At 46.8% G+C, this 23406-nt stretch overlaps 1 protein-coding gene and 1 non-coding gene across 3 annotated transcripts; both read right to left on the reverse strand.

Moving 5' to 3' along the window:
- Positions 1-1014: 1014 nt before the first annotated feature.
- On the reverse strand, positions 1015-22593 carry Ppp1r7 (protein phosphatase 1 regulatory subunit 7). Of its 2 annotated transcripts, XM_052192532.1 has the most exons (10): positions 22501-22592; positions 19789-19920; positions 15151-15206; positions 14536-14601; positions 13922-14052; positions 12954-13116; positions 11210-11326; positions 8320-8424; positions 5965-6051; positions 1015-1401 (listed from the first exon to the last, which is right to left on the reverse strand). In XM_052192532.1, exons 1-10 carry the CDS (start codon positions 22550-22552, stop codon positions 1225-1227), a joined length of 1086 nt encoding a protein of 361 aa, XP_052048492.1. In that variant the 5' UTR covers positions 22553-22592; the 3' UTR covers positions 1015-1224. The 2 variants fall into 2 exon arrangements, with proteins under 2 accessions (XP_052048492.1, XP_052048493.1); XM_052192533.1 differs by lacking the exons at positions 1015-1401; positions 5965-6051 and adding an exon at positions 7634-8143 and having other exon boundaries at positions 22501-22593.
- On the reverse strand, positions 3300-3403 carry LOC127693093 (U6 spliceosomal RNA). Its single transcript, XR_007979575.1, has one exon. It is a non-coding gene; the product is annotated as a U6 spliceosomal RNA (small nuclear RNA).
- Positions 22594-23406: the final 813 nt, after the last annotated feature.

The raw sequence follows: 23406 nt of genomic DNA on the forward strand, positions 1-23406 counted from the left end.
GTTCCTTGCTAAGAGCTTATTTCTTGTCAGGGAGATGGTGCACAGATTCAGATCATATACTTTATTTTGGTGAGAATTAGAATTAGAAAATGGAGTTAAATCCATGGAACCGCTCTGACATTACAAACTCCTGGGCAGTTGGCTGACTGGTTATCTTGGACACCTGGGCACATGCTTCACGGCTCAGTGCAAGCTATTTCCCCTACTACTAAACAGAGCACAATCTTCCAGAACCTTCTGTGATGGGAGAAATACCTTCTATGATATGTGGCCTCTGAGTGGATGAAGTGTGAGCACAAATGAAGAAATGAATAAATCAATGGATTAGACATGAATAGCAATTGCTACATGTGGCAGTTAGTGGCCCCATCTGGGACAGTGCAGAACTAGAACCCTGGAAACTCAGGGGTCTTTGGTGACCATAGTTAGTCCTTGTTGTGTGAAAGAGGAAGTCTGAGGCGCAGAGGGAGCACAATGTTCTTGCAGCATTAGATTTACACCCTAAGAGTTTGCTCATAGACATTTCGTCTAAATAAGGCCAGAGGGTCATGGGTGAGAACAGGAGCCACATGACTAGGCCCAGTGTACGTTTCAGATAATCACTTAGGTTCAACATGGCTGGTGATATGGAGCGAAGCTCTCTGTATCTCAGCTTTTACCAAGTGGGAATAAGGGCACAGAGTGCCCAGTGTGCCATGCTCAGCCACTGCTCATGTTGGAAGGGCACGGAGGATTACAGCTTCTGACACTAGACCATCTTTTACTCAAAAAATAAATAAATAAATAAAAAGAAAAAAATAATCTTTCTTTTCAAAATTGGCAAAGAAAAGTTTTTCTTTCCAAAATTGGTCTGAAAGACTAACCAGTGTGCTGTTGTGAGTCATGACTACGTAAACCAACTTGAAGGTCTGCTGGGGCAGCCCAGAATGCCCACCAAGTAAGGACATGGACAGGAAGAGCAAATGACTGCAACATGTCCTGCATTCTCTCCATGGCTACAATAACTGTCACCAATTCACCAGGAAGACCGCGTGGCAAGATTTAATAGTGTTGGCATCTCCAAATGGTGTGTAGCATCACAGGCCAGGTACCACCAGTGCCTTATTATTGCCATTGGGTTGTGACTGTTGGTATAGTGACGACTTCAGGAGCAATAGGTAGATTAAAAAACCGTGGCTGGGAAGTTCTTTTGAGGAGAGGGACCAGGTGAGGAGCAAGGAGGGCTCAGAACCTGACGTATGTGGCGTCGATCTGCCGCACAGAGGGTAGGGCCAGCATGACCTTCCGCCGGTACTGAGGATCCTTCTGCAGGGGGTTGCGCTCCAGGTACACAGTCTCCAGACTCCTGGCACCCTTCAGCTCATCAAGGTCACTCCAGCTCTCCAGGAGATTGTCATTCATCTGAGGTAACACATGTGGAAAAGCCATCAGTGGTCAGCTCTGGCCCCTGTGTCCCAGGATCCAGATATGAGATAGGCGTCATTAAAATTGTCTACAGTCTCCAGGCAGTAGTTGTGCACACCTTTAATCCCAGCACTTGGGAGGCAGAGGCAGGCGGATTTCTGAGTTCAAGGCCAGCCTGGTCTACAGAGTGAGTTCCAGGACAGCCAGGGCTATACGGAGAAACCCTGTCTCAAAAAAACAAAAAACAAAACCAACCAAGCAAACAAAAGACTGTCTACAGTCTTCTTATCACAATCCCTCAGATCCCTCCATCTGTGCTTGGCACTTCCTGGCTGCCTTTTAGCACACACTCAGTTCATTAGGGAAGAGCTGAAGCGGTGCTGGCTGCACACGTCCCAGCCCTCAAGCAGGTCTGAGGCTTGAGGTGTCTTTGGCTACTCTTCCTACACACTTGACCTCACCAACGTGTACCAACAAGTCTACTCCAAGTGTGACTCTTGATCACCTGTTTCTGAGGATGTTTCCACTGTTAGCTAGCTCCTGTGTGCAAAGGCTGCCTGTAGCTGACCAACACTGTAGGCACCAGATGAGAAACCCTGGACCCTGCAGTGGATGGGGCCTGAGCTGTAGGATTCAGTTTCATCTCTGCCAACCCACCTGGAAGGGGCGAGCCTGGCAGGAGCGAGCTCTCCCTTCTCAAAAGTGCTATCGAGATGAGACTGAGCAGACTGACATTCACACCGTCCAACAGATACATGTGGCTTCATGTTGGGATTAATTTCTGAGACAAAGTTATCTTGGGGAGGAACCTACAGCACCAGGTAAAACTGTGCAAACCCATTTTCCAGTCTGACCAAGTGCTGAGGCAGAGGCTTGGGAAGGGCTCTTTTAGCAAAACGCCGACCTAGGTGTGGGCCTGTGATGTGCTAGCAAATGTTTAACCAAAGGCTTGTATTATGGAACAGGAAAAAAACCATGACTAGTTGCGTGTGCTACTGTCTGTGATGTAGGTAGCACGGCTGAATTAGTACCAACATGATGCCCTAACTATAGCTGTTCAGGTGTGTGGATTTTGACACTCAAGCTTTTTTGGCTGGATGTAGTCCACTGTGCTGAGGGGCCTGAAGACAGAAGCTAAATGTCAGGGCAAGCTGCTACATCAGCAGCCCAAACAGAGTAGCCAGTGTAGCTTCAAACTTTGGAACTCTGAGTGCAGCCTCATTCTGCCCACACAGTCAGGACTTATATCTGTAGACACTCCAGGTCGCAGGGCCTGCATCAAGCAGCTGCAGGAAGCAGCAGGGCATCATTCCTGGGGAAGTGACCTCTCTAGTCTGGGAACCTACCATGGCCAGAGCTGGAGAGAGCATGAGCTGAGGTGACACACATGTCTGCACGTTAAACAGAAGGGAAGCAGAGGACTGCAGCCAGGGTAGAGGCCATGGCTGGGGATGGTGGAGGGGCGTCTCAAGACACAAAGTTACTTCCCACTTAAGAGCGTCTCGGGTGCTTGCCCCAGATGCTGCTGGCCACAGGGCATGAGAAAGCACGGTCCTTTGGGTCTCAAGCACCTGGTCAGTATAGGTCCTGGCAGCATTGCTCCTGTAAGGGTGATTAGTGAGGCCCTATCCCGTGTGATGTCCTGAAGAATTCTGGGATTTGGCAGAGTGATGATGTTTGTGGGAAAAGGCAGAGAAATGGGATCAGTCACAGAGCAGAGAGAGGCACTGAGAGGGGAATCATGGGGAAATCTGGCTTTTATTCCTAAATGGAATGGGAGTCTAATACAGGTTTTATTCTAAAAGGGTCTGTTTTTTCCCCTAGTTTCTAGTTTTGTTCTAGAAGAGTCTCTTATGTTTTTTCCCCTAGTTTCTATCTATTAACTCATACACAATAAAAATATGGAATCCTTCATAAATTTGTATGTCATCCTTGCACAAGGGCCATGCTAACCTCTATATTATTCAAAATTTAGTATATGTGCAGCCTAATCAAGCACGAGGATCTGATCTGAATGGTACACAAAGGGATCCAAGCCAGAAAGCCATCCGGACAGCACAGGGGGGATGCCGATGGTTTGGGCCAGGCAGCAGCAGCAAAAGTGAGAAGAACATGGGTGTGGGATGTATTCTGAAGGAGAGGCAAGTATTTAGATGTTGGAGTACATATCTAAGTGGATTCGGTACACAGGAAAGGCGAGGTATAGGAGGATGCCAAGACTTCTGGTCTGAGGATCCAGAAGGATAGTCACTGTCCATTGAGGCTGAGCCAAGTGAGGAACTGTGGGACAACACAGGATCTCAGGCTGGGACTTGCCCTATGTGGGTGATAGCTCAGCATATGAGTAGACAGCTGGATGTAGGAAAGACCTGAGCTAGAAAGAGAAACTTGGCTGCCAAGAGCAGAGTGGTGACATTTAAATCTGTGAGACTATAGGGCTGCCAAGGAGAGAGGAAAATGGAATTTCAATGCTGGAGCACTCCCGAGGGGCAGGATAGAAGAGGAAGAAGCAAAGGCAACTAGGAAGGATGTAGGGTGGTAGGAGGACTGAGGCTAGTGCCTGCTCGATTCTTCAGAGCAGCACTCAAGTGGCCCGGTGGGTGGGAGAGGCCAGCACAGGCACATACAGAGAAGAGAAATGACTGACCCGTTCATTTGCTGGTGACACACGCTGGAGATGTCTGCTGTCAGAGCAGGTGCCAGCAGCAAGCAGGCTAACACACCAGATTCTCCTTCCCTTCTCTAGATTTTAGTCAGCATGATGTCTACTTTGCCAGTGTGGCAAGGGGAAGTGACAGGAGTGGACTCCTGAGGAGTGTCCATCCCTCCTAGGTCCAGATTATAATTGTGGAACATTTCAAGTAGCATGTAAATATACAACTGTTTAGTTTCATTATATTCAACACACAAGAAGTTACTAGCCATGCAAAGAATGGCACGGCATAAGAGTCTAATGAGAAGAGAAATCAAATCTATGAGAAACAAAATAACATAGTCTGGAGAGATGACTCAGAGGTTAAGAGCAAGTGCCCTTCTTGTAGAGGGTCTGAGCTTGGGTCCTAGCAGACTTATGAAGTGGCTCACATCCCCTAAAACTTCAGCTCCAAGGAATCCAATACCGTCTTCTGGCCTCCATGAGCAAAGGTGCTCATGTGTGCATAATTCAAACTCAGATATAGATAACGTGCACATAACTAAAAAAATCTTAACAATACACTCTCAAGGAGCTGAAAATGCAACTATAACAAATTCATTGCATAGGCAAGATGGCCTTCTTCACTGCCAACGTGATTGGATTTAGAACCACTTAGGAGATACACCTCTGGGGATGTCTGAGGAATTTCCAAAGGAGGCTAGCCCTACTCTGAAATGTGAGTGGCATCAACCCTCGGGATGGAATCTTGGACAAAATAAAAAGGTGAAAAGCAATACCATCAGACCCTCTCTCTGCTTGCTAGCCTTCCCAGTTGGGAAGGGTCCATCTGTCTGTCTGCATGTTACTGCTGCCATGGCAGACTGTGTTCTTTTAAACTCTGAGACCAAAACAAAACAAAACAACAACAACAAAAATAAATAAATAAAAGTGCTTGCTGCACAAGAGTACAGTCCACATGCTATGTAACCAGCCAGGGTCCTGGGTCTGATGGAATGCAGCTCCAAGGGACAAGGAGACAAATGGATCATTGGGGCTTGCTAGCTTCCAATCTAGCTGAGTGAGAAAATGCTAGACTCAGTTCAGGTAGAAACTGCCTCAAATAAGTAGACAGAAAATGACAGAGGGCACAGATACCCTCTTCTTGTTTCTGTGTCACACAAAAGTGTAGGTCACCATACATATACATATGTACTATAAATGCATATAAACATAAATAAATACCTAAGTCTTAAAATGTAAGCAGTTAATTAACGAGCTTAACAGCAGACTGAGTAGTGCAGAAGGAAAAACAAGATCTTGAAGACAGAGCAATAGAAATCATGTAAACAGAGGCTCAGCCAGAGCAGCACCCGTGGGCAGAGGGAGATGTGTCCAAGGAGTGCTATGATCTACTTACTAGCACAGGTACACTTATAGCTTTACAAGAAATGAAGAGTTAGGAGGGACTAGAAAACTTTTAGAGGAAAACAATTTTTTTTTTTTTATTTTGCAAAAGCTATGAAATTTACAGATTTAAAAGCTCAGCTATACATGGCAACACAAGCCTTTAATCCCAGCATTTGGGAGGTGAAGGTAGATGGATCTCTGTGATGTCAGCTTGGTCTACAGAGAGAGTTCCAGAATGGTCAGGGCTACATAGGAAGATTTTACTCCAAAGAAATAAACATATACCTATAATACTGTACTCAAGATTACGGAGGTGCAGATGGTAAAGATAGCTCACTGGATAAACACTTGCTAACAGCTTGAGTGCCAAGAAGGCACGTGCGCTCGGTTCACAGAGCATCAGGGCTTCCAGGCCTGCACTCATTCACAGGCTTTGCTCAGTAGGACAAAGAGCCAAAGGCAGAGAGGGCCTCTGAGCCAAAGAGGTGGATACCAGTCCTACTGAGAGCAAAACTTACCCAGAATTCTTGCAGTTCTGTCAGATGGCTGATATTCTCAATCTTTTTTATTCTATTTGATGCAATATCCAACATGGTGAGTTTGTTCTAAAATAAGAAAATATTTTCTATATTATTAAAGTTCCACAGTAGCATGCAAGCACATGCAACAGTGTGGAGCTGAGCGGAAGGCTGCAGGCGAGCCACCCTCTGTGCCTTGGGGTGGCTTTGATGACTCTCGGGTTGATGCCACCTACACACTCCCTGAGGTTTCCCCAGCTTGACCTGATTTCAGTGTTTCTGCTCAGAACCTCATGAGGCTCTCAGTATGTCTGTAATTTCTGTCAGTCTGAAGGCCTCATAACCAGAGGACTCCAGTGAGACCCTGAGGTTCGGAAGAAGGAATGAAGGACCATCATTGCAGCATGTCTATAACGTTTACCATGGGGAAGAACACAGTGCCAGATTACCTACAGTGGAGTTCCTCTCTTCGGTGAGGCTAGACACACAAGGCACACAGTGGAGGTGGGAGTAACTGCCCTTCCTGTCTTGGGCAAAGCTACCTGGGCAATGCCAGAAAGGCCTAGGTATTAAAGAAAGGCCATGTTGAAAACTGCTGGGACTTAGAAGGAATGATTGCAGCAGGGGCAAGTATAACCTCAGCAACAGAGAAATGGTGTCTGTGGACACCAGTATCCTACAGTACTGTGGGGTTTCTTTTCTTTTCTTCTCTTCCTCTCTCCCTGCCCCCTTCCCTCCCTCCCACATGGTTGATATCATTGTGTTATGCTGTGCTCTAAAAGAACATGTTAGATGTCGTCTGAAACACATCACCTCAGCTAGGGCAACTGTTTTAAAATTCAACAGAGGACCAATTTCACGGTTGAGACTAAGTGTAACACACTGCCCCCCCCCCCCAGCCCCCTGCAGCGGCTGGGAGCCTGATAACAGTCTTTCCCTTCTGCCCTCAAGGATTCTCAGCACTTCAGACTCATGGTCCCTGCTTTCTACTGCATTCCTGGTATATTTTATTCCAAATCTTTCTAAATTTTAACAGAAATTAAAAAAAGAAAAAAATTCAAATATAGCCAGTAGCTATTGATTAAAGATTGTCACATCTGTTGCTTTCCAAGCCCTTGAAGTTTCCACAGTAACACCCTTCCTGCCTCCACATCTTACATAAGAATCACACAGCACAGAGGCACACATACCAGCAGCACTGAGCCCATACACAGGTATCTGAGTGCCACCTTCATGTTTCTTGGTCCCTGTGACATGTTTTATGCATGGGAGGGGCCTTGAACTTCTGACTTGCCTGTTTTCACCATGCAAGTGCCGTGATTACAGGTGTGTACTATCACACCTTGTTTCACATACTGGATACATCTTTAAAGGAAGGTTACCAAATTTTCTATATTACCACATAGAAAAAAATTTAGCTTTTCTGAAAATTCTTGTATATGTGATGCTAAAACCTAAATCCTGGTTTTCCTCCAGAATGATATCAATGACATAACCTAGCCCTGGACTGGGGCACAAAGGAACCTGTGATGGGATCTGAAGGACGATGCTTCTAAGAACAAGAGCCTGACCCAATCTTGCTTCACTTGGGGACAAATTATCAGAATCATCCAACCAATCAACCAAATAAACAAAAATGATCCCCTTGGACAAAACAAAACAATCCCAGTAGAATTGAACAAGAAAAAAAATATTTTATTTGTCCTGAATCATACTTGGAGGAAAAGCAGGTGAGGCCAAAGGCAACTGCAAGTGTAAGGCTCTTCTGAAGGGAAGCTGGAGCTGGGTGGGAGGAGTGGAGCAGGCTGGTGAAAGGCAGTGGGAGGAGGGGGGAGAAGAGGAGGAAGAAGAAGGGGAGGAGGAGGAAGGGGAGGAGGAGGAAGAAGAGCAAGAGAAGGAACCCTTCAGCTCTTTGGATTCCAGGAGACAGGCAGGGGAGCAAGAGCCACCTTCTTCCTTCTAAGCAGCAGAGCTGAGCTCACTCTGCAGCCTTCACAGGGGGGTGGGGCCTGAGGCAGGGGAGGAAGGCAGTGGCCAGGGTAAATGCAAGGACATAGCTGATGATCCTTGTGCTGGCTATCTGTGTGATACAGGGCAGGTAAGGACTTTTCAAACCACCACAAGGCCTTGAATACTTGGCGGATGTTGAGTGACCTGCCCTGGGAGCGCGTCTGTATTCCTGTGTTCAAAACCCATAAGGCATGTTGGACCTTTGACTCTCTGGGACAGCAGCCCTTAGCTCACATTCTGTAGGTGTGTGTCCACCTTAGGCCAGGCCTGGAGGGCAGTGAATACCCACCCCAGCCGCTTCCTCTCCACCTCCCTCTATTACCAGATAGACCCAGTGGCTCTTACGTTGTTCTCCAGGCCTTCAATAACCTCGATGCCATTGTGGCTGAGGTATAGTTCACGGAGGTTCACCAAGCTCTGAAGACCTTCGATCTTTGTTAGCCGGTTGCTCTGCAAAAACAATTAAGAAGTGTCAACCATGGGGCTGAGGAGATTTGCCACTCAAGCTTGAGAACCCAAATTTGGACTCCCAGAACCCAAAACAATGCCAGGTGAGTGTGGCGGCTGGCCTGATTCCAGCCTCGGAGGCCAGGGATTGGAGCTCCCCACAGCGCGCTGGCCAGAAAAACAAGCATCATCAATGAGCTCTGGTCTGATTGAGACCCACTCTATCTATGACCAAGGTGGAAGAGTGACCAAGAGTGACTCCCTGCTTCAATCTGGGGCCTCCACACATATGCACACATGTGCATGAAGACTCATATTCATACCACACACATACAAAGGGTAAAGAAAAGAAAAAGATGAAGAGCTGTCAGCTACACAGAAAGTTAGAAACACAATGGCGTTAGAAAAGACGTTGCTCATTTATCCTGAAGAATCCTAAGAATAGATATTTTATTTAAAATGTGTTGGGGGTGGCATAGGGTGGAAATAGCCCAGTGGAGGACCTGGGTTCCAATCCCAGAATCCATATGGCTGCTCACAATCATCTGCAACTCCAGGCCCGGGGGACCTGGTGCTTTATCCTGGGCCTCCAAAACCATCAGGTAAATGTGATGTACCACATGCAGACAAAACATCCACACACAAAATACAAACAATAAAACAGAAAATGTAAAATGTTCTTGAACAGGATATAGAGAAGAAGATCACACTTTAGGTGTGTTGTGCTAATTGAAATCCACACATGGTCGTTCAGGGTTTTTTAAATATGAAAACTCACTTTTTTCTGTTAAATATATCTGAAGATTTACTTGAAGTAATTAAAAAATATTTTTGTATCCTATGTGTGAATGTGCACACGCCCATGCTTTGGTGAGCAGGTTCATGAGGGCAGGTAGGGGACAACTAGTAGGAGTCAGTTTGCTCCTCCCATCACGTGGGCACTAGGGGGTGAACTCAGGTGGTCGGTTCTGGTGGCAGAATCTTTACCTGCTCTGCCATCTCATTGGATCACTGAATTAATCAAACAATTTTAAAATGTCAAAAATATAATGAAAGCTTTTTTTTTTTTTTGAGACAGGGTTTCTCTGTGTAGCCCTGGCTGTCCTGGAACTCACTCTGTAGACCAGGCTGGCCTCTAACTCAGAAATCCGCCTGCCTCTGCCTCCCAAGAGCTAGGATTAAAGGAATGCGCCATCACTGCCCAGCATGAAAGCATCTTTTATTCTGTGTATGGGCGTTCTGTTTGAACGCACGTCTGTGCAGCACATGAATGCCTGCTACGGAGGTCAGAAGCAGGTGTTACAGCTGCCATGTGGGTGCTGAGGCCCAGGTCCTCTGAAAGAGCAGCCAGTGCTCTCAATTGCTGAGCCATCTCTTTTGCGGAAGTCCATCTCTCCACTCACTCTACTGGACCTGGGAACTGAACTCAGGTCATCAGGCTTGGTTCACTAACATCTTTACTCACCAGGCCATCTCTCCTAACATTTTTGTTTTAGAAACAAATCAACTTAATTTCTTTTACAATACCTTACAACTCAATTTCAATTCAAGAACGCCTCTTTCAAAGCAGTTTGCATGGCATTTGTTTTACTAAGAGTCTAAGAGGCTTCCTGTGTTGTGACTGGGTGTTAGTGGATCCTGCCAAACCAGGCATCCCAGGCACACCCAGTCATATCTCCCTTCACCCCTTCAAAGTTTGATTCTACTAATTTGCTGCCACTGCCACTTACCCCCCCAACAAAAAGAAAAACTTAAAAACCAACATCAAAATTTCAACATGAACCAGGTACAGATAGTGGTGCACACCTTTAATCCCATCTTTGGGATCTGAGGGAAGCAGAGACAGTTAGATCTCTTGTAAGTTGGAGACCACCCTGATTTACAGTGAATTACAGGATAGCCAGAGCTACATAGTGAGACACAGTTTCAAAACAAACAAACAAACAAACAAACACCCACATGAATCTGAATGTATGCACGTTAGTGCTGAACAGCTGAGTAGTTCCCACCTGCATACTGAGGACTGTCAGGTTGGTCAGTGCAATTCCCATAGGGTCTGCACTTTGACACTTGAGGACTGAGGTAAGCTGTCCCTTCTGAAGATGCCTCATAACCCACCTATTACTCAATTACCAGCAGGGGAAGGAATGAGATTCCTTTGTCCCTATTTTATGTGCATAAACATTTGCCTGCAAGTATGTCTGTGTATCACAAGCTTGCCTGGTGCCCTCAGAGGCCAGAAGAGTGTAGTTCCCTGAGACTACAGTTACAGATATTTGTCAGTTGCCATGTGAGTGTTGGGAATTGAACCTGAATTATCTGAGAGAGCAGCTGGGGCTCCTCACTTCTGAACCACTTCTCCAATCCCAGGGATGAAAAATTGCTTTTAAATTAAATTTTATTTTATGTGTGTGTGTGTTTTGTTTGAATATACATCTGTCTGTGTACCATCACATACAATGACTGGTGCCTGTGGAGGACAGAGGTCAGATTCCCTGGGACTAGAATTACAGACAGTTGTAAACAGCCATTCGGGTGCAAGGACTCAAACTTCCAGTTCTTAATAGAAAATTCTGAAAAAAGTAAAAATAAATTATGTAAAAAAAAAAGGGGGGCAGATTTTAGTTTAGAGGGTTTGTGTTTATAGAGCCTGTGGATGAGTCTACTGTTTCTGTCATCTACTGCGTGTAAACAGTACAGATCAGGAACATCCCAAGGAAATAAAATCAGGTTGGGACAGTGGTGGCCCTGTGGGAGTGAGTAGGTGGGAGCTGGTGAGGTTCAGTACCTGCATACTGAGGACTGTCAGGTTGGTCAGTGCATCCAGGTTCTGAAGTTTTGTAATTTTGTTTTTCCCCAGAAACAAACTCTCCAGGTTGGTTAACGTGTCGATATTTTCAATTGCCTGTCAAACAGATGGAACATCCAGTTAAAAGATGGGCTCAAAACCTACACCAAGTAAGGAGCCCAGAACACATGACAAGGCAGTCTCGACTTTCTCTGCCATGTCTGGACTCTGGATTTTGCAACGAACTCTCTTGAACATACAGAAGGGAAAGGGAGGAAATGACAGAGGATCAAGTCCGGCTTCTGGGTTTACCCCTCACACTTTATTCCTCCATTTCTTTGTCTTTTTGTTTGTTTTTATGACAGGGTTTCTCTGTGTAGCCCTGGGGGTCCTGGAGCTTGCTCTGTCGATCAGGCTGGTCTCAAGTTTAGATTCATGTGCCCCTGTCTCTCAAGGCATGTGCCACCACTACTGGGTCAACTCTCATGCTTTCAAAGAGCTCTGGGATTATCTGAAAGCTCAGACGGTAGCTGGTGTCTCTAGCCCATGTCACACTTCACTCCACACAGCCTTCGGGACTATGTGCTCCTCTTCCTTGCTGCAGTCATGTCTCTTAGCCCTAGCCTTGCGCCCTTACAGCTCTGGAAGGGTACCTTAGGGAAGGCCACAATGTATGGCACAGTACTGCTGAAAACCAAATGGCAGTGTTCCAAACATGGGCTGGGCAGACACAAAGCTGTAAATACTGGCCTCAGCCACTAACCAAGGAAGAGCAGGCATGTAACAATGATGCCAAGATGCCAAAATCAGGACTGACCAAACCCTCATGTCTGCCCTTCTCTGCATGGCAGACCCTCCTCCAATACCAGCACCTATATGACCCTCTGAGTTTTTTCCCAATAGTTATTAGTCAACTGGTAAAGAACTGGTTTTGTCACTCTGGGTGTGGTGGTACATGCCTTTTATCCCAGTGCTGGAAGATCTCTGGGCTACATAGTAGGTGAGAGCCTGTCTTTAAAACAAAACAAAACAAAATAAAACACAGGGTGTGGCAGAAAAAAAAAAGGCTTCTCCAGCAGTGTTGGCACAAGCCTTTTATGGCAGCAAGAGGTAGAAGAAGATGGATCTCTGAGTTCAAAGCTGGCATCCTGGTCAGAGTGAGTTCTAGGACAGCCAAGGACACATAGAAACAATGTTCAACAAAGGAACAAACAAGCTTCTCATTCCCATTCTGACCCATGGTTTCAAGGTCAAATGGATCCCGAACAGTAAAGGAAATCCTGCCAGGGGACCTGGTAATGCTGAGGGGATGAAGGGCCAGCCCTGTTTTCTGGGGGCATTTCCGTAGCAAGATACTTGCTTATCATATGACAGATCACTATAAGTGGCCAATTTCTCAGCTTGGGAAACACATCTGAGATGCAGATGGAGGAAAACCACTATGAACAGGTTATGAAGGAAAGCTTGGGTGCTTAGCTTATGAAGCATGGCTGGGATGGGCTGGGAACAGGACCATGATCTAAATGAAGCCAATGAAAGCCAACCCCCAGACTAGACCAGTTGGTGTAAACACAGCTCTCATTAATACTAGCTACCAGTTAGCAGTTTTCCTTAACAAATATTTCCCTGCTTCCTCCAAACAATATGAACATGAGAAAACCTCAGCTAAGCACATACCCTATGTGTGCCACTGAAGACCCCTGGAGCCGGAGAACTGTCCCCAGAGAGAGTGACCGGTACCTACCCGGATCCGGTTAGATCCCAGCTCCAACATCTGCAGCTGATGTAAACTGCTTATGTTCTCAATTTTATTGATTTTATTGTTGACCAAGAAGAGTTTCTTCAGCTGTGTTAGTTTGTCAATACCTTCAATGTTCCTCAGCAAATTGAAAGAAATATCTAGAACCCTACAAAGAAGCAAAATATGTCTTGGATGAACATAGTTTGAATAGGAGTCGGAATCCCAGTTAGAGGGGTGTCTGACCCCAGATCTTCAGTCACTAGGAGGTGGGATCTGACCGCGGTCCCACCGTTCACTAACTGGCTCACACTGGAGCTGTCTTCTTATGGGACCATGAGGTTGCCTGGAGCTTGGAGGGCAGTGTAGGCCACCAGAGGCTCTGAACACTCTCTCCTAGGGCCTTCCTTATGGGCAGTAACCTGGGTGCTTTCCTGCCAGTACCCACGGAGAACCTAGTACCATGCACAGCACTAGTCCACCGAGCAGTGTTAGACTAAAACTGAAACAAAGAAAACCCACAAAGCAGCTGGGCATGGTGGTGCACGTCTAAGGCCAGTCCTGGAGAGGTGGAGGCCTGAGGTGCAAGATTCAAGATCTTCATCAGCTACAGAGCCATCAGTTCAGCCTGGGCTCAAAAAATCAAACAAAACCCAACGCCAAAGGAGTGAATCCAGATAAGACTATAGCTAGGTAAAGCTGACTCCTTGAGTCAGAAATGTTGCTGACACTTTTGTTTAAAAGGGGGATTATGGATTAAAGCTCCTCTTCCCCTGATTCTGACATCATCGTTGCGCGGAGCTGGGCCTTCAATGCTGACAGCATGTCTGAAGGTGGGGCTTCCTCTTAGGTGCCCTAGCACAGGACAGGACTGGTAGAGAGGCAGCCCTTCAGAACCACAGGCAGGCAGTGGGGAGGCTCTGAGGAACCTGGCTACCCAAACCGTCCCATCTCCTCTGGAATCCCCTACTCACTCCAATTCTGTCAGTGCCTCAAGATTCTCAATCTTCTTGATCTGATTATCATAGAGATCCAGTTCTCGAAGACTCTGCAGTTCCTCCAGGTTCTCAATGCATTTAATAAGGTTTTGCCGAAGGCAGAGTGACTGGAGGGTAGGAAGGGAATTGGCATTGGCTCAGGAGAACACAGGGCCACCCTCTGGGGGTTTATGCTGGCCTTCAGGAGGCAGGTGAGTGAGAGTGGGAAGCTGGAATTACCCTCCTCTACTTGAGGACAGGTACAGGCCCAAAGGGAAGCCAGGCTGACCCCATGCTGAGCACACCTGTGTGGGGAGACATTGAATAGGGTTGGAGTGCAGGCCAAGTCCTGGAAGTTAAAGGAACCTTTACTGGGCTCCATTTTGAGAAGCACACTTAATTGCAGAAAGCTAGGGACAGAAGACTGTGCAGGTGCTCACTGAGGCAGCCTGAGAGCCCAGACAGGCTTGAGCTCTCCAAGTACAGGAAAACACCTATCCCATTCAGAACAGAGATAAGAGGACATAGGCCAGTACCACCCACAGGATGGGAACTCAAGTAAGGGTGCCAAGTCGCCTGGTGTGCAAGGGCAGAGGAGCGAGCACACTCACCTTCACTTTCTTCAGCACCTCGAAGCCTTCAATCTTCCCGATTCGATAGTGATTCAGATCAACATCCTAGACATACATAGAAGGGTCTGTCTCAGACCCATGAGACTTCCTGGAGACCTGGCCAGGGGCTACATCGGAGAGTGCCATGTGGGGAGCCAAGATGGGACACATCTACTTGGGACTGGCAGGTGACAATGACACAACGTAAGTCGACAGGTAGACACTCTTTGGTTTAGCTGTGGTTTAGTGTTAGTCTTACATAAAACAGACCTAGTGCAGAGGTAGGTCTGAATTCCATCCCCTAGCAACTGAGGGCACACACACACTTTTCCCAAAACTGGGGTGCATAAGGATCCTGCCATCAACACGATTACTGGACTCAAGTAAGTAACTTGTGAGTCAAGAGCATTTCATCTGCCATACAGCTCTTACTGGTTAAGCAGAAGCAGATTTCAACTGCTGGTATTAAAACAGTAAAAATACAGGAAACCAACCCAATCAAGGGAGGCTCAGGTCTCTAATTACAGTTTGTCACCTTTATAAAAGACGGTTAGCTGATGGTTAGAGTCCTGTTTAACCATGCTCCCTGAGGCTAGGTCAGGCAGGCAGCATTACCTCTGCATCTCGGTCCAGGCTGATGGTTTCCATATCTACTGCCAGCTCATGTTCCTCTAAAAAGAAAGAAGGAAAAAGAACAACTCTGTCTCTGAGTCAGTGACCACAGGCTTTAGTAGACTTGCCATTCTGCCCTAGGCTGGAGAAGTTGGGCTAATTCAAATGCTGGGACACTAGAGAGGAGAAGGGCGACAGCAAAGTCTCCAACTGTCCATGTGTGCCTCTGAACCTCCCAAGAATCCCAGTGCAGCTTGATGCTCCTGGAGGGGAAGAGGAGGGAGCAGCTGCCTGAGTCTGGGTGAACGGGGTTAAGCCTAGTCACCGTGGGAAGCATGTCCCACCACGGCTGTCACCTTCTTGGAATCTCTGGAGTGTGTGCTGCCATCAGCCTATCCACCCGTGCATTCTTCCCCTTTTGTTTGTGGCAATAAATCAGGCCACTTGAATCAGATCATGCTGGGCATATTGCATGTTCTCGGATGTGCCTTTTATTGCTTTGGAAAGTGGCCCAGCATCTACAGATGCTTCTCTGACAGAGAAGAAAGCAAAATGAAGTAGCACTCAACAGCCCAGATCAAAGAGCTAAGTGAATAATTTAAGCGTACTTCTCAACTGGAAGCCCGGTGAACTAATTCCAGCAGAGAAGCCCATTTGGATTTCATGAGACTTATCCGCCCCTGAGAGCCAGATATAAACTGCTTCCTGTCACCTTGAAGAGCCCCATAGGACAAGCCCCTCATTCTCATTCCATCAGAATCTGATTATGATGTGGGAAGAACTCAATGCAAATACATGTGCATAATTCCCTGTAACACTTTGAGAATAACAGCGCTTCCCCAATCACTATCCAAGGGTTACCCACTATTCCCAGCAGTCTTATAATTTCTTTTCTGGGTTTGTACCGATTGGTATCCAAATAAAGCTATCTATTTTGACTGGATTTCTGCTCCTCTTCCCCCTTTCAGACAGGGTCTCATTGTGTAGCTCAGGTCTTGGATTTTTTAATATTTATTTTATGTGCATATTTATTTTTATGTTTATTTTATGTTTTGTCTACATGTGTACCTCTCCATCACTTGTAAGGCCAGTAGAGGCCAGAAGAGGGTATTAGCTTCCCTGGAATTAGAGTTACAAGATGGTTGTAAACTGACATAGGTGCTGGGAATTGAACCCCCCATGCTCTGGAAGAGCGGCCAGTGCTCTTAAAAATCAAGCTGTCTCTCAAGGTCCTTGGCCTTGAGTTTTTAATCCTCCTGTTTCAGATTCCCAGATGCTGGGATGACATGCACGACCATGGATAGCTTCATGGCTTTATATAGTGTTTTCCTTAAGATTCTTTTTATTCTTGAAACTTTGTCTAGGAAGGAAACAGGCTTTTCTTTTCATTTTCTTTTTTCTTTTAGTTTTTAGGCTGAAGCTTTTCCTTTTGCCTCAGAACATATGCGTGTACTCTCTCTCTTCTGCTCACTTTCCCTCTATTTTCCAGGACTTCTTATCATTTATCACTATTTTTCCCTCCCTCCCTCCCGTGTTCCTTTCCTTGGGGTAAACAAGCACTTGCATCTGCAGTGGAGCCAGCTTACACAGCCTCGATACAACACACAGCCTTACACATCAGCCCTCTGGCTCCTCCAAACACCAGCAGACCATGTGCTGGTCAGCTGGCTTCTTCCCTGCAGGTGTCAGGGAGGAACGTGCAGCAGGAGACCAGCTTAACAAAGAAGAACTGGCCCCACAAGGCTGAATTCATTTCACTGACTTTCCATGATGTCTTTTCTACAACAATCAAATGTACCCCATTAAAATATGTTGTTTTCTATAGTTTACCCATAATTTATAGGATACTGACCAAACTGGTGTTAAATAAAAGGAACTAGATAAAACCAAGAAGACATTACAAGAGTCCTCTCGGTCTCAAAAGATGGCCATAGCTCAGAGTTGTTGAAGGAGAGGCATTACAATGAGGGCATGGCAGCCAGGTCACTGCTGTCCAAGTCAGACACTCAAAGATTAAACAGAGGCCCAATTATGGAGGCACAACTGACAGTGGCACTGGGCCAGAAGATGGAACTGGGGCTATCCCTAGGCTCCTCAGAATGTGGTCTATAGCCCAAACTTTCCTGTTGAAATACCAGCTTAACCCAGAACAAGGTTACTAACTGGAACTTCTGAATGTATCACAGTTATAGTTCTTAGAATAGGGGATTGGGGACATAATTCAGCCGCAGAGTGCTTAAGGCCCTGGGTTAAATCCCTAGCACTAAAAACCAACCAACCAACCAACCAACCTACCCACCCTAGTGTTGGAGGTAGGTGGGTGGGGACAGCTTAGTTAGGGAAGTGGTTGTACAAGCACAGGACCTGGGTTCCACCTCTGGAACCCACGGAAGAAGCGCATACACACTTCACAGTGCGGGGAGTGGGGGTGGGGGGTAGAGGGTAGGGGGGTGGGGTGGGGTGAGGGATGGGCATGTGTGTGTGTGTGTGCGCGTGCACGCGCGCACACACACAAAGGTTAAGCAATACAGGAAGGTAATGACTGACATATTTACATGTGTTTTGCTGAGACTTGGGTAAAAATAAGTATGAGCAGTTCCGGTTTCTCTAAGGCATAGAAATTCACGTTCCCAGAGAATTATTACATGTCCAGTCATCCTGAGGTAACAGTGAGAACTTTAAGTAAGCTGGGCCCAACTGGCCTGCCTTGCAATAGGGCTGGCTCTCTGACTGGCCTGGGGCTTTTACTCTCCTTCGCTATCACACATTAGAGTCCTCTTACAATGAACGGCCCATCACAATAACATTGCTAGCCAGGAAACAAAGCCCAGGACTATACTGTTCTAACTTCCAAGTCTTCTAACGTTGCCTAACATTTCAGTGGCACAGATCTCAGCCCTCCCGTGACTGTCAAATAGTGACAGAGCCCGTTTGCTTTATCCGCCCACATCACCTCTAGACATCAGCTCTGAAGTTCCAAACTAACTGTGGTAGGTACTTTTGTGGTAATCTTCTTTTGCCTTAAAATCTGGTTACCATAGTTACCAATCATCTTTGCTGGCACACAGTGCATAATGCTATTTTAAAAAGTAGCTATGTTTTTTCAAATTTATTTTTATAAAGCTAATGCATAATTATGAATACCTGATAAATGAAACTGTATGAGGCAGAGTGTCCTCTCATGCCTGTTGTTAAGAGATCCTAAGCAATGCTAATGTATTTTCTTTTTAAGCAGGTAAAACTAAATTCTCATTTTTAAATTAAATACCATATTTTAAGATGCACAATACTTAGAAATTTGCATCTCCCCACGAACCTAACAATTCAGCTTATACAATTTTCTGTGTTCATATGTTTTTTTCTATTCTTTTGCATGGAAACTAATTTTCTAAGCAAACATAAAAGCGCGGGCCATTACTAAGGAGGGTATAAAACCACCATAGGAAGGTGTTCAGTTCCTAATGGAGTGACTATCCCAATATCTGTGTTTGTTCTCGGATCTGTATAAATGTTGAGGTGGATGTGGGCATGGTGGTATACGCCCTTAATTCTAGCATTCTGGAGGCAGAGGCAGGCAGATCTGAGTTCAAGGTCTGCATGGTCTACGTGATGGTTTCAAGACTAACCAGGGCTACAAAGTGAGACCCTGTCTCAAAAAAGAAATGTTGAGGTTGGATCAGAAATGATTCCTTGTCACTGTGGCAGGATACAGAACTCTCTTCAAATTTCGCTTTCTGAGGAAAGGGTTAAAAGTCATGTTGTGGCTCTGTTCTAGGTGACACACTAGTGTCAATATCATCAGTAGTGGAACTGTCCCTTCAGCAGAAATGGACCCATTGTACTTAAAAAAAAAATACAGCCTAACTCCAGCCTTCTAAGGAGCCCCACTTCATATTCCAGAGCCCACTCTTTGTTAGAAACTTAGATAAAAGGTCACATTCCAGAGTCCTCCCTTTAAGACCTAGGCAGAAAGGCCTTGAATAGGTGATCCTGGCCCCACAAGGTAACTGGAAATGGGCTAAGCTTATCTTGCTTCTGTAAACTGCTTCCGCCATTACCCCTATGCAGGAGTTCACGCAGTTATAGACTCCAAGAAAATAGGAAACTAATTGGTCCACTGATAATTTAAACTGATTGGCCTAAAAACTATGGAGTGGTACAAATCGATTGGCTCGCATTTCGTGGGCTCTCCATGCTAAGAAATGATTGGTTTATGATTCACGGGCTTTGTTGTGGGGAAGTGTGGGGAATCTGGATCAACTTATAAAAGCTGTTGCAATTCTGCTCTTGGGGTCCATAATCCTCTACCCCTGCGTGGTATACGGATATGAAACCCAGAATTCTGGAATAAAGAATTCCTCATGTTACTGCATCGATACCGTTTCTCGAGAGTGATTTGGGTGTTGCCTTCTGAGGCGTGGGGTGCTGGGGCACCCTTGGTTTTTTTGGGGGGGGTCTTACATACTCATAAACATACTTCGTCATTTGCTGCTCTCTGCCAGTAAGCCCACTTGCCCAATCTATGGAGGTCCTTTGAGGAAAACAACCACCACCCTGAGGAGACATCACGTGCAAAGAAACAGCAATCTTTAACTGCACACTTCCCCACTAGGTGAGTTCAAGGTTAACTAAGCCCAGTACCTTCCGGGTCTTCTGCGGCCCGTTCTACTCCATCCTTCAGGCTCTGCTCGCTGAGGTCCGCCACAATGCTGACGCCGCCATGCTTCTTCCCCTCCTCATCACCTGATTCTTCAGATTCAACCCGCCTGTCAACTGAACCCACACACATCAGTGACAATTCACATCCACTTCATGTTAAAGTTTAAGGAACACAGAAGAGATTAACAACAGTTGTAAGTCAGCAAGACGTTTTTCTAAAACAGCTGGATTAGGTTTATGAACATTTGAATGTCTTCCATGTCCAATAGTATTTAAGATACAAAGACTGGAACTGGGAGGCCACAAGGAGACAATGAACCTGCCAGCCATCCCTCCAACAGCTTGTAGAGAATCAACAAGTGTCCTGAAATCTGGATCATTTTCGATCGGAAACACTAATGACACTAATGACCTGAAGTACCTTCCAGGAGGCTCTCACATCTGATGTTATGACCCTTTTGCCACACACCTTCATTGATGTCTCACTATCCATTTGGCCAAGAAAACAGGTTCAATTTTCAGGCCCACATTCCAAAAGAAATCAAGACTAGCTAAGATTCACTGTGGGCACACTGAATGAAAACAAGAATGTCTCAAAAATGCCAGATACCCCAGGTAAACTGCTGGTGTCAAACAACCACAGGACAGAGGTAATAATGCAAAGGTTTTTTTTCTGGAGTAAATAAAACAATTTTGAGTTATGAACAAAACAAGAATGAAATGTGGCTTTGGCAAATGATCTTCCTTTGTTTTTTTGTTTTTTTTTGGTTTTTTTTTTTTTTTTGGTTTTTTTCGAGACAGGGTTTCTCTGTGTAGCCCTGGCTGTCCTGGAACTTACTTGGTAGACCAGGCTGGCCTCGAACTCAGAAATCCGCCTGCCTCTGCCTCCCGGAGTGCTGGAATTACAGGCGTGCGCCACCACCGCCCGGCATGATCTTCCTTTCTAAACCTCAATATTTACCTCTGCAGAAGAGTTAGTACAGTACCTCCCCCTGTCAGGCCCAAATGAGACACAGCACAAGGGTAGCTCATGCGTATGGCATGTAGCAGAATGTATGAGTTACCAAGAGGAACCTTATGGTCTGTGATCTAGGGTTAGGGACCCCAGGTTCTGTGTTAGTCTCTGCCCCTGCCCCTGTGCCTCTGTCCTCAAGGCAGTAGAGAGGTTCCAGAGCTGTGACAGTGTGCAAGAATGGGACTATAAGGCTCTGGGTAGGACAGGCCAGCAAATGGCAATGAAATGTATCAAGAGGAGGAAGGTATTAGCAGCTGATAGAGAAGGTTGCAAACCATGCTCAGCCTGGTCTACACAGGCCAGTCAAGGAAATGGTGAGAACCTGTCTTAAAAAAACCTGTCTTAAACAACAAGAACAACAACAAACCTAAACCAAATCAAGCCAAAACCAAACCAAAAATGCGCCCCGCTCCCACAATCTCCAAAAAGACATAGGGCCATAGCAATCTAAGTGTCAGCTGGTGATGACATGTGTGGGAGTGGAAGAGAGAAAAAACTTCGCTTTTGTATTTGCCCTTTACTGAGGAAGGAGGGGAGAGGTGTACTGGAGGAGGGAAGGGGGACTAGGAAGAAACATTTCCTCGCTTAAGAAAGATTCAAAAGTTAAAAACAAAAGACCTCTAGCATGACTCCTTTAAGTCTCTCAAGAGCTTTTCTTGTGGGCTCTTCTCAACCCCCATTGCATGACTGCTAATTTAGGTCACTTCTCCAGACTCCTTTGCTTTTGACTAGGTTTCCTTTCTCTGGAATGATACTGCTTCTCCCCATCCGACCCCTGTCTTTGTGCCATCTAGGGAGTTTTCAGAGCCCATCTCAGGGCAGCCCCACTGCTCTCAAACTCACTGGTCTTTTCTCCTCATCCCTGTCCCTTGCTCTGCAACCCTCTTCCCTGGCACTCCTCCCAGAAAAGTGAGTGAGCTTCCAGAAGTGACTAATCCTCACCGAAATAGTGGAGTCTTTCAAAAGCACTTAAGATTCGCCTAATGCTACAATTAAGTACATGTACATATGTACAAGTCTGTGTGTATACACAAACACACATATATGCACCCAAGGAATGACCATGTAGCCACACTACTGTATACAAAAGCACGCACATGTGTAACATATGTATTTACATATGTATATGATGACATAATCCAACACAGTGGAAAAAGGAAGAAAGTTGAATATAGTCCAAACTGAATGCCTAGAAAATAAGACAACGCCTTGTAAACCCAAACTCCGGAGCCCCTTTTTACCCATCCCTCTGCCACAACCCATTCGCTTCTAGAGCAGACTGAAAAGTCCATGCCGCGAGAACAAACTGTGGACTTTGCAGGTCCCCACGCCTGAAGCCTCAGTTTCCCAGTGAGCAGACGGAGGACGGTTCCCTGCCCCCTCGCCTGTCAACATCCGAGCTTTAAGACAAGGTTCCTATAGCCACGGCTTCCTCGCCAATCCCCCTGGGCGGGCTCGCGCCACGTTGTGTCCCCGGGGTCTGGTCCTTCTGGCCGCTGCCGCCCTCGGGCCGGGACTCCCGGGCTCCGAGCCTCCCCGGCTCTGTCCAGCCATATTGGCAGCTGTCAGAGCTCCGTGGCTGTGGCCGGAGGCTGGAGGCCGAATTCCGATCCCGCAAGAGGCCGTGCCCGCCCAGCCCCCAGCTCGCCCCTCCCCGGTCGTCCGCAGGGGCCGCTCACCCTCCATCATCTCCTGCGACTGTTGCTGCCCCGCGCCGCGCTCCGCCGCCATATTGGCTGCTCTTCCCCTTTCCGGAATCTGTCGCCTCAGGCCATGGGCCAATCAGGATTCCAGGTCCAATCGGCCAGCCAATGGAACGGAGTATAGAAGCGCGAGCGGACACGCTTGCGTGGACGCAGTGTTTCATGGGAATTGTAGTTCCCGCAGGCCTCCGACTCCACCTGGTTTGGGAGTTTGATGAACGAGTAGAGTCTAGAAGAGCACGACGAAAGCGGACATCTCGGCAAGTCATTAGGCAGCATGGGAGACACTTCAAGCTTGCGGATTCGCTCAAATCACTTTGCTAACTTCGGAGGGGTAGAGGTACTGCGGCCAGGTAAGCTCTACAGGCCACAGGTGAAGCAGATTAGACTTGCACCCCCGACTTCGGAGCCTCATTGCTGTGTGTCTGCACGGTGCGCCGGTAGGCGAGGTAAACCAGTTTATTCCAGCCTGCGCGCTGATATACTGGTGCCACAGGCCGCCTTTAGCGGATGTTTGGAGAAGGCGGGAGGGGTCGCAGTCCAGTTCTGGGGCGCACGTTCGCCGCCTCCAGCCCACGGCGAACCACTGTGTCGTTTGTTTCTGCTCACTGTCCTCGCCTTGAGAATGTGGCTGCCGAAAGGAGGGCTGCACGTCGCTCACTGTCCTCGGTTCCGCTGTAGGAGTAAACTGCAGTCGCTTGGCGTGGGGGTGGTGGTGGGAGTGGGAGCCCGAGAAACCGGTACCTTTTGGCTCCTCCGAGACTCTGTAGCCGGTGTCCGATGCGTCCCTAGCAACCGTTTGCGCGCGCTCAGTTGCTTGCTTGCAGTAAGGCCCGCCCATCAGGGTGTCTGGTTGGTTCTTGATCTTAAGCTGCCTAAATC

This window comes from Apodemus sylvaticus, chromosome 9, assembly GCF_947179515.1.
Source record: "Apodemus sylvaticus chromosome 9, mApoSyl1.1, whole genome shotgun sequence".
Lineage (NCBI taxonomy): Eukaryota > Metazoa > Chordata > Mammalia > Rodentia > Muridae > Apodemus > Apodemus sylvaticus.

What these genes read in the sequence shown, in the direction of transcription:
- Ppp1r7 (XM_052192532.1), bottom strand. Translation starts at nt 22,552, where the DNA reads ATGGCGGCGGAGCGCGGCGCGGGGCAGCAACAGTCGCAGGAGATGATG. An exon ending in GCCTGGACCGAGATGCAGAG is followed by an intron (nt 14,602 to 15,150) that starts GTAATGCTGCCT and finishes ATGTATGTCTAG; the next exon opens with GATGTTGATCTGAATCACTA. An exon ending in TTGAAGGCCTGGAGAACAAC is followed by an intron (nt 6,052 to 8,319) that starts GTAAGAGCCACT and finishes TTCTTATTTTAG; the next exon opens with AACAAACTCACCATGTTGGA.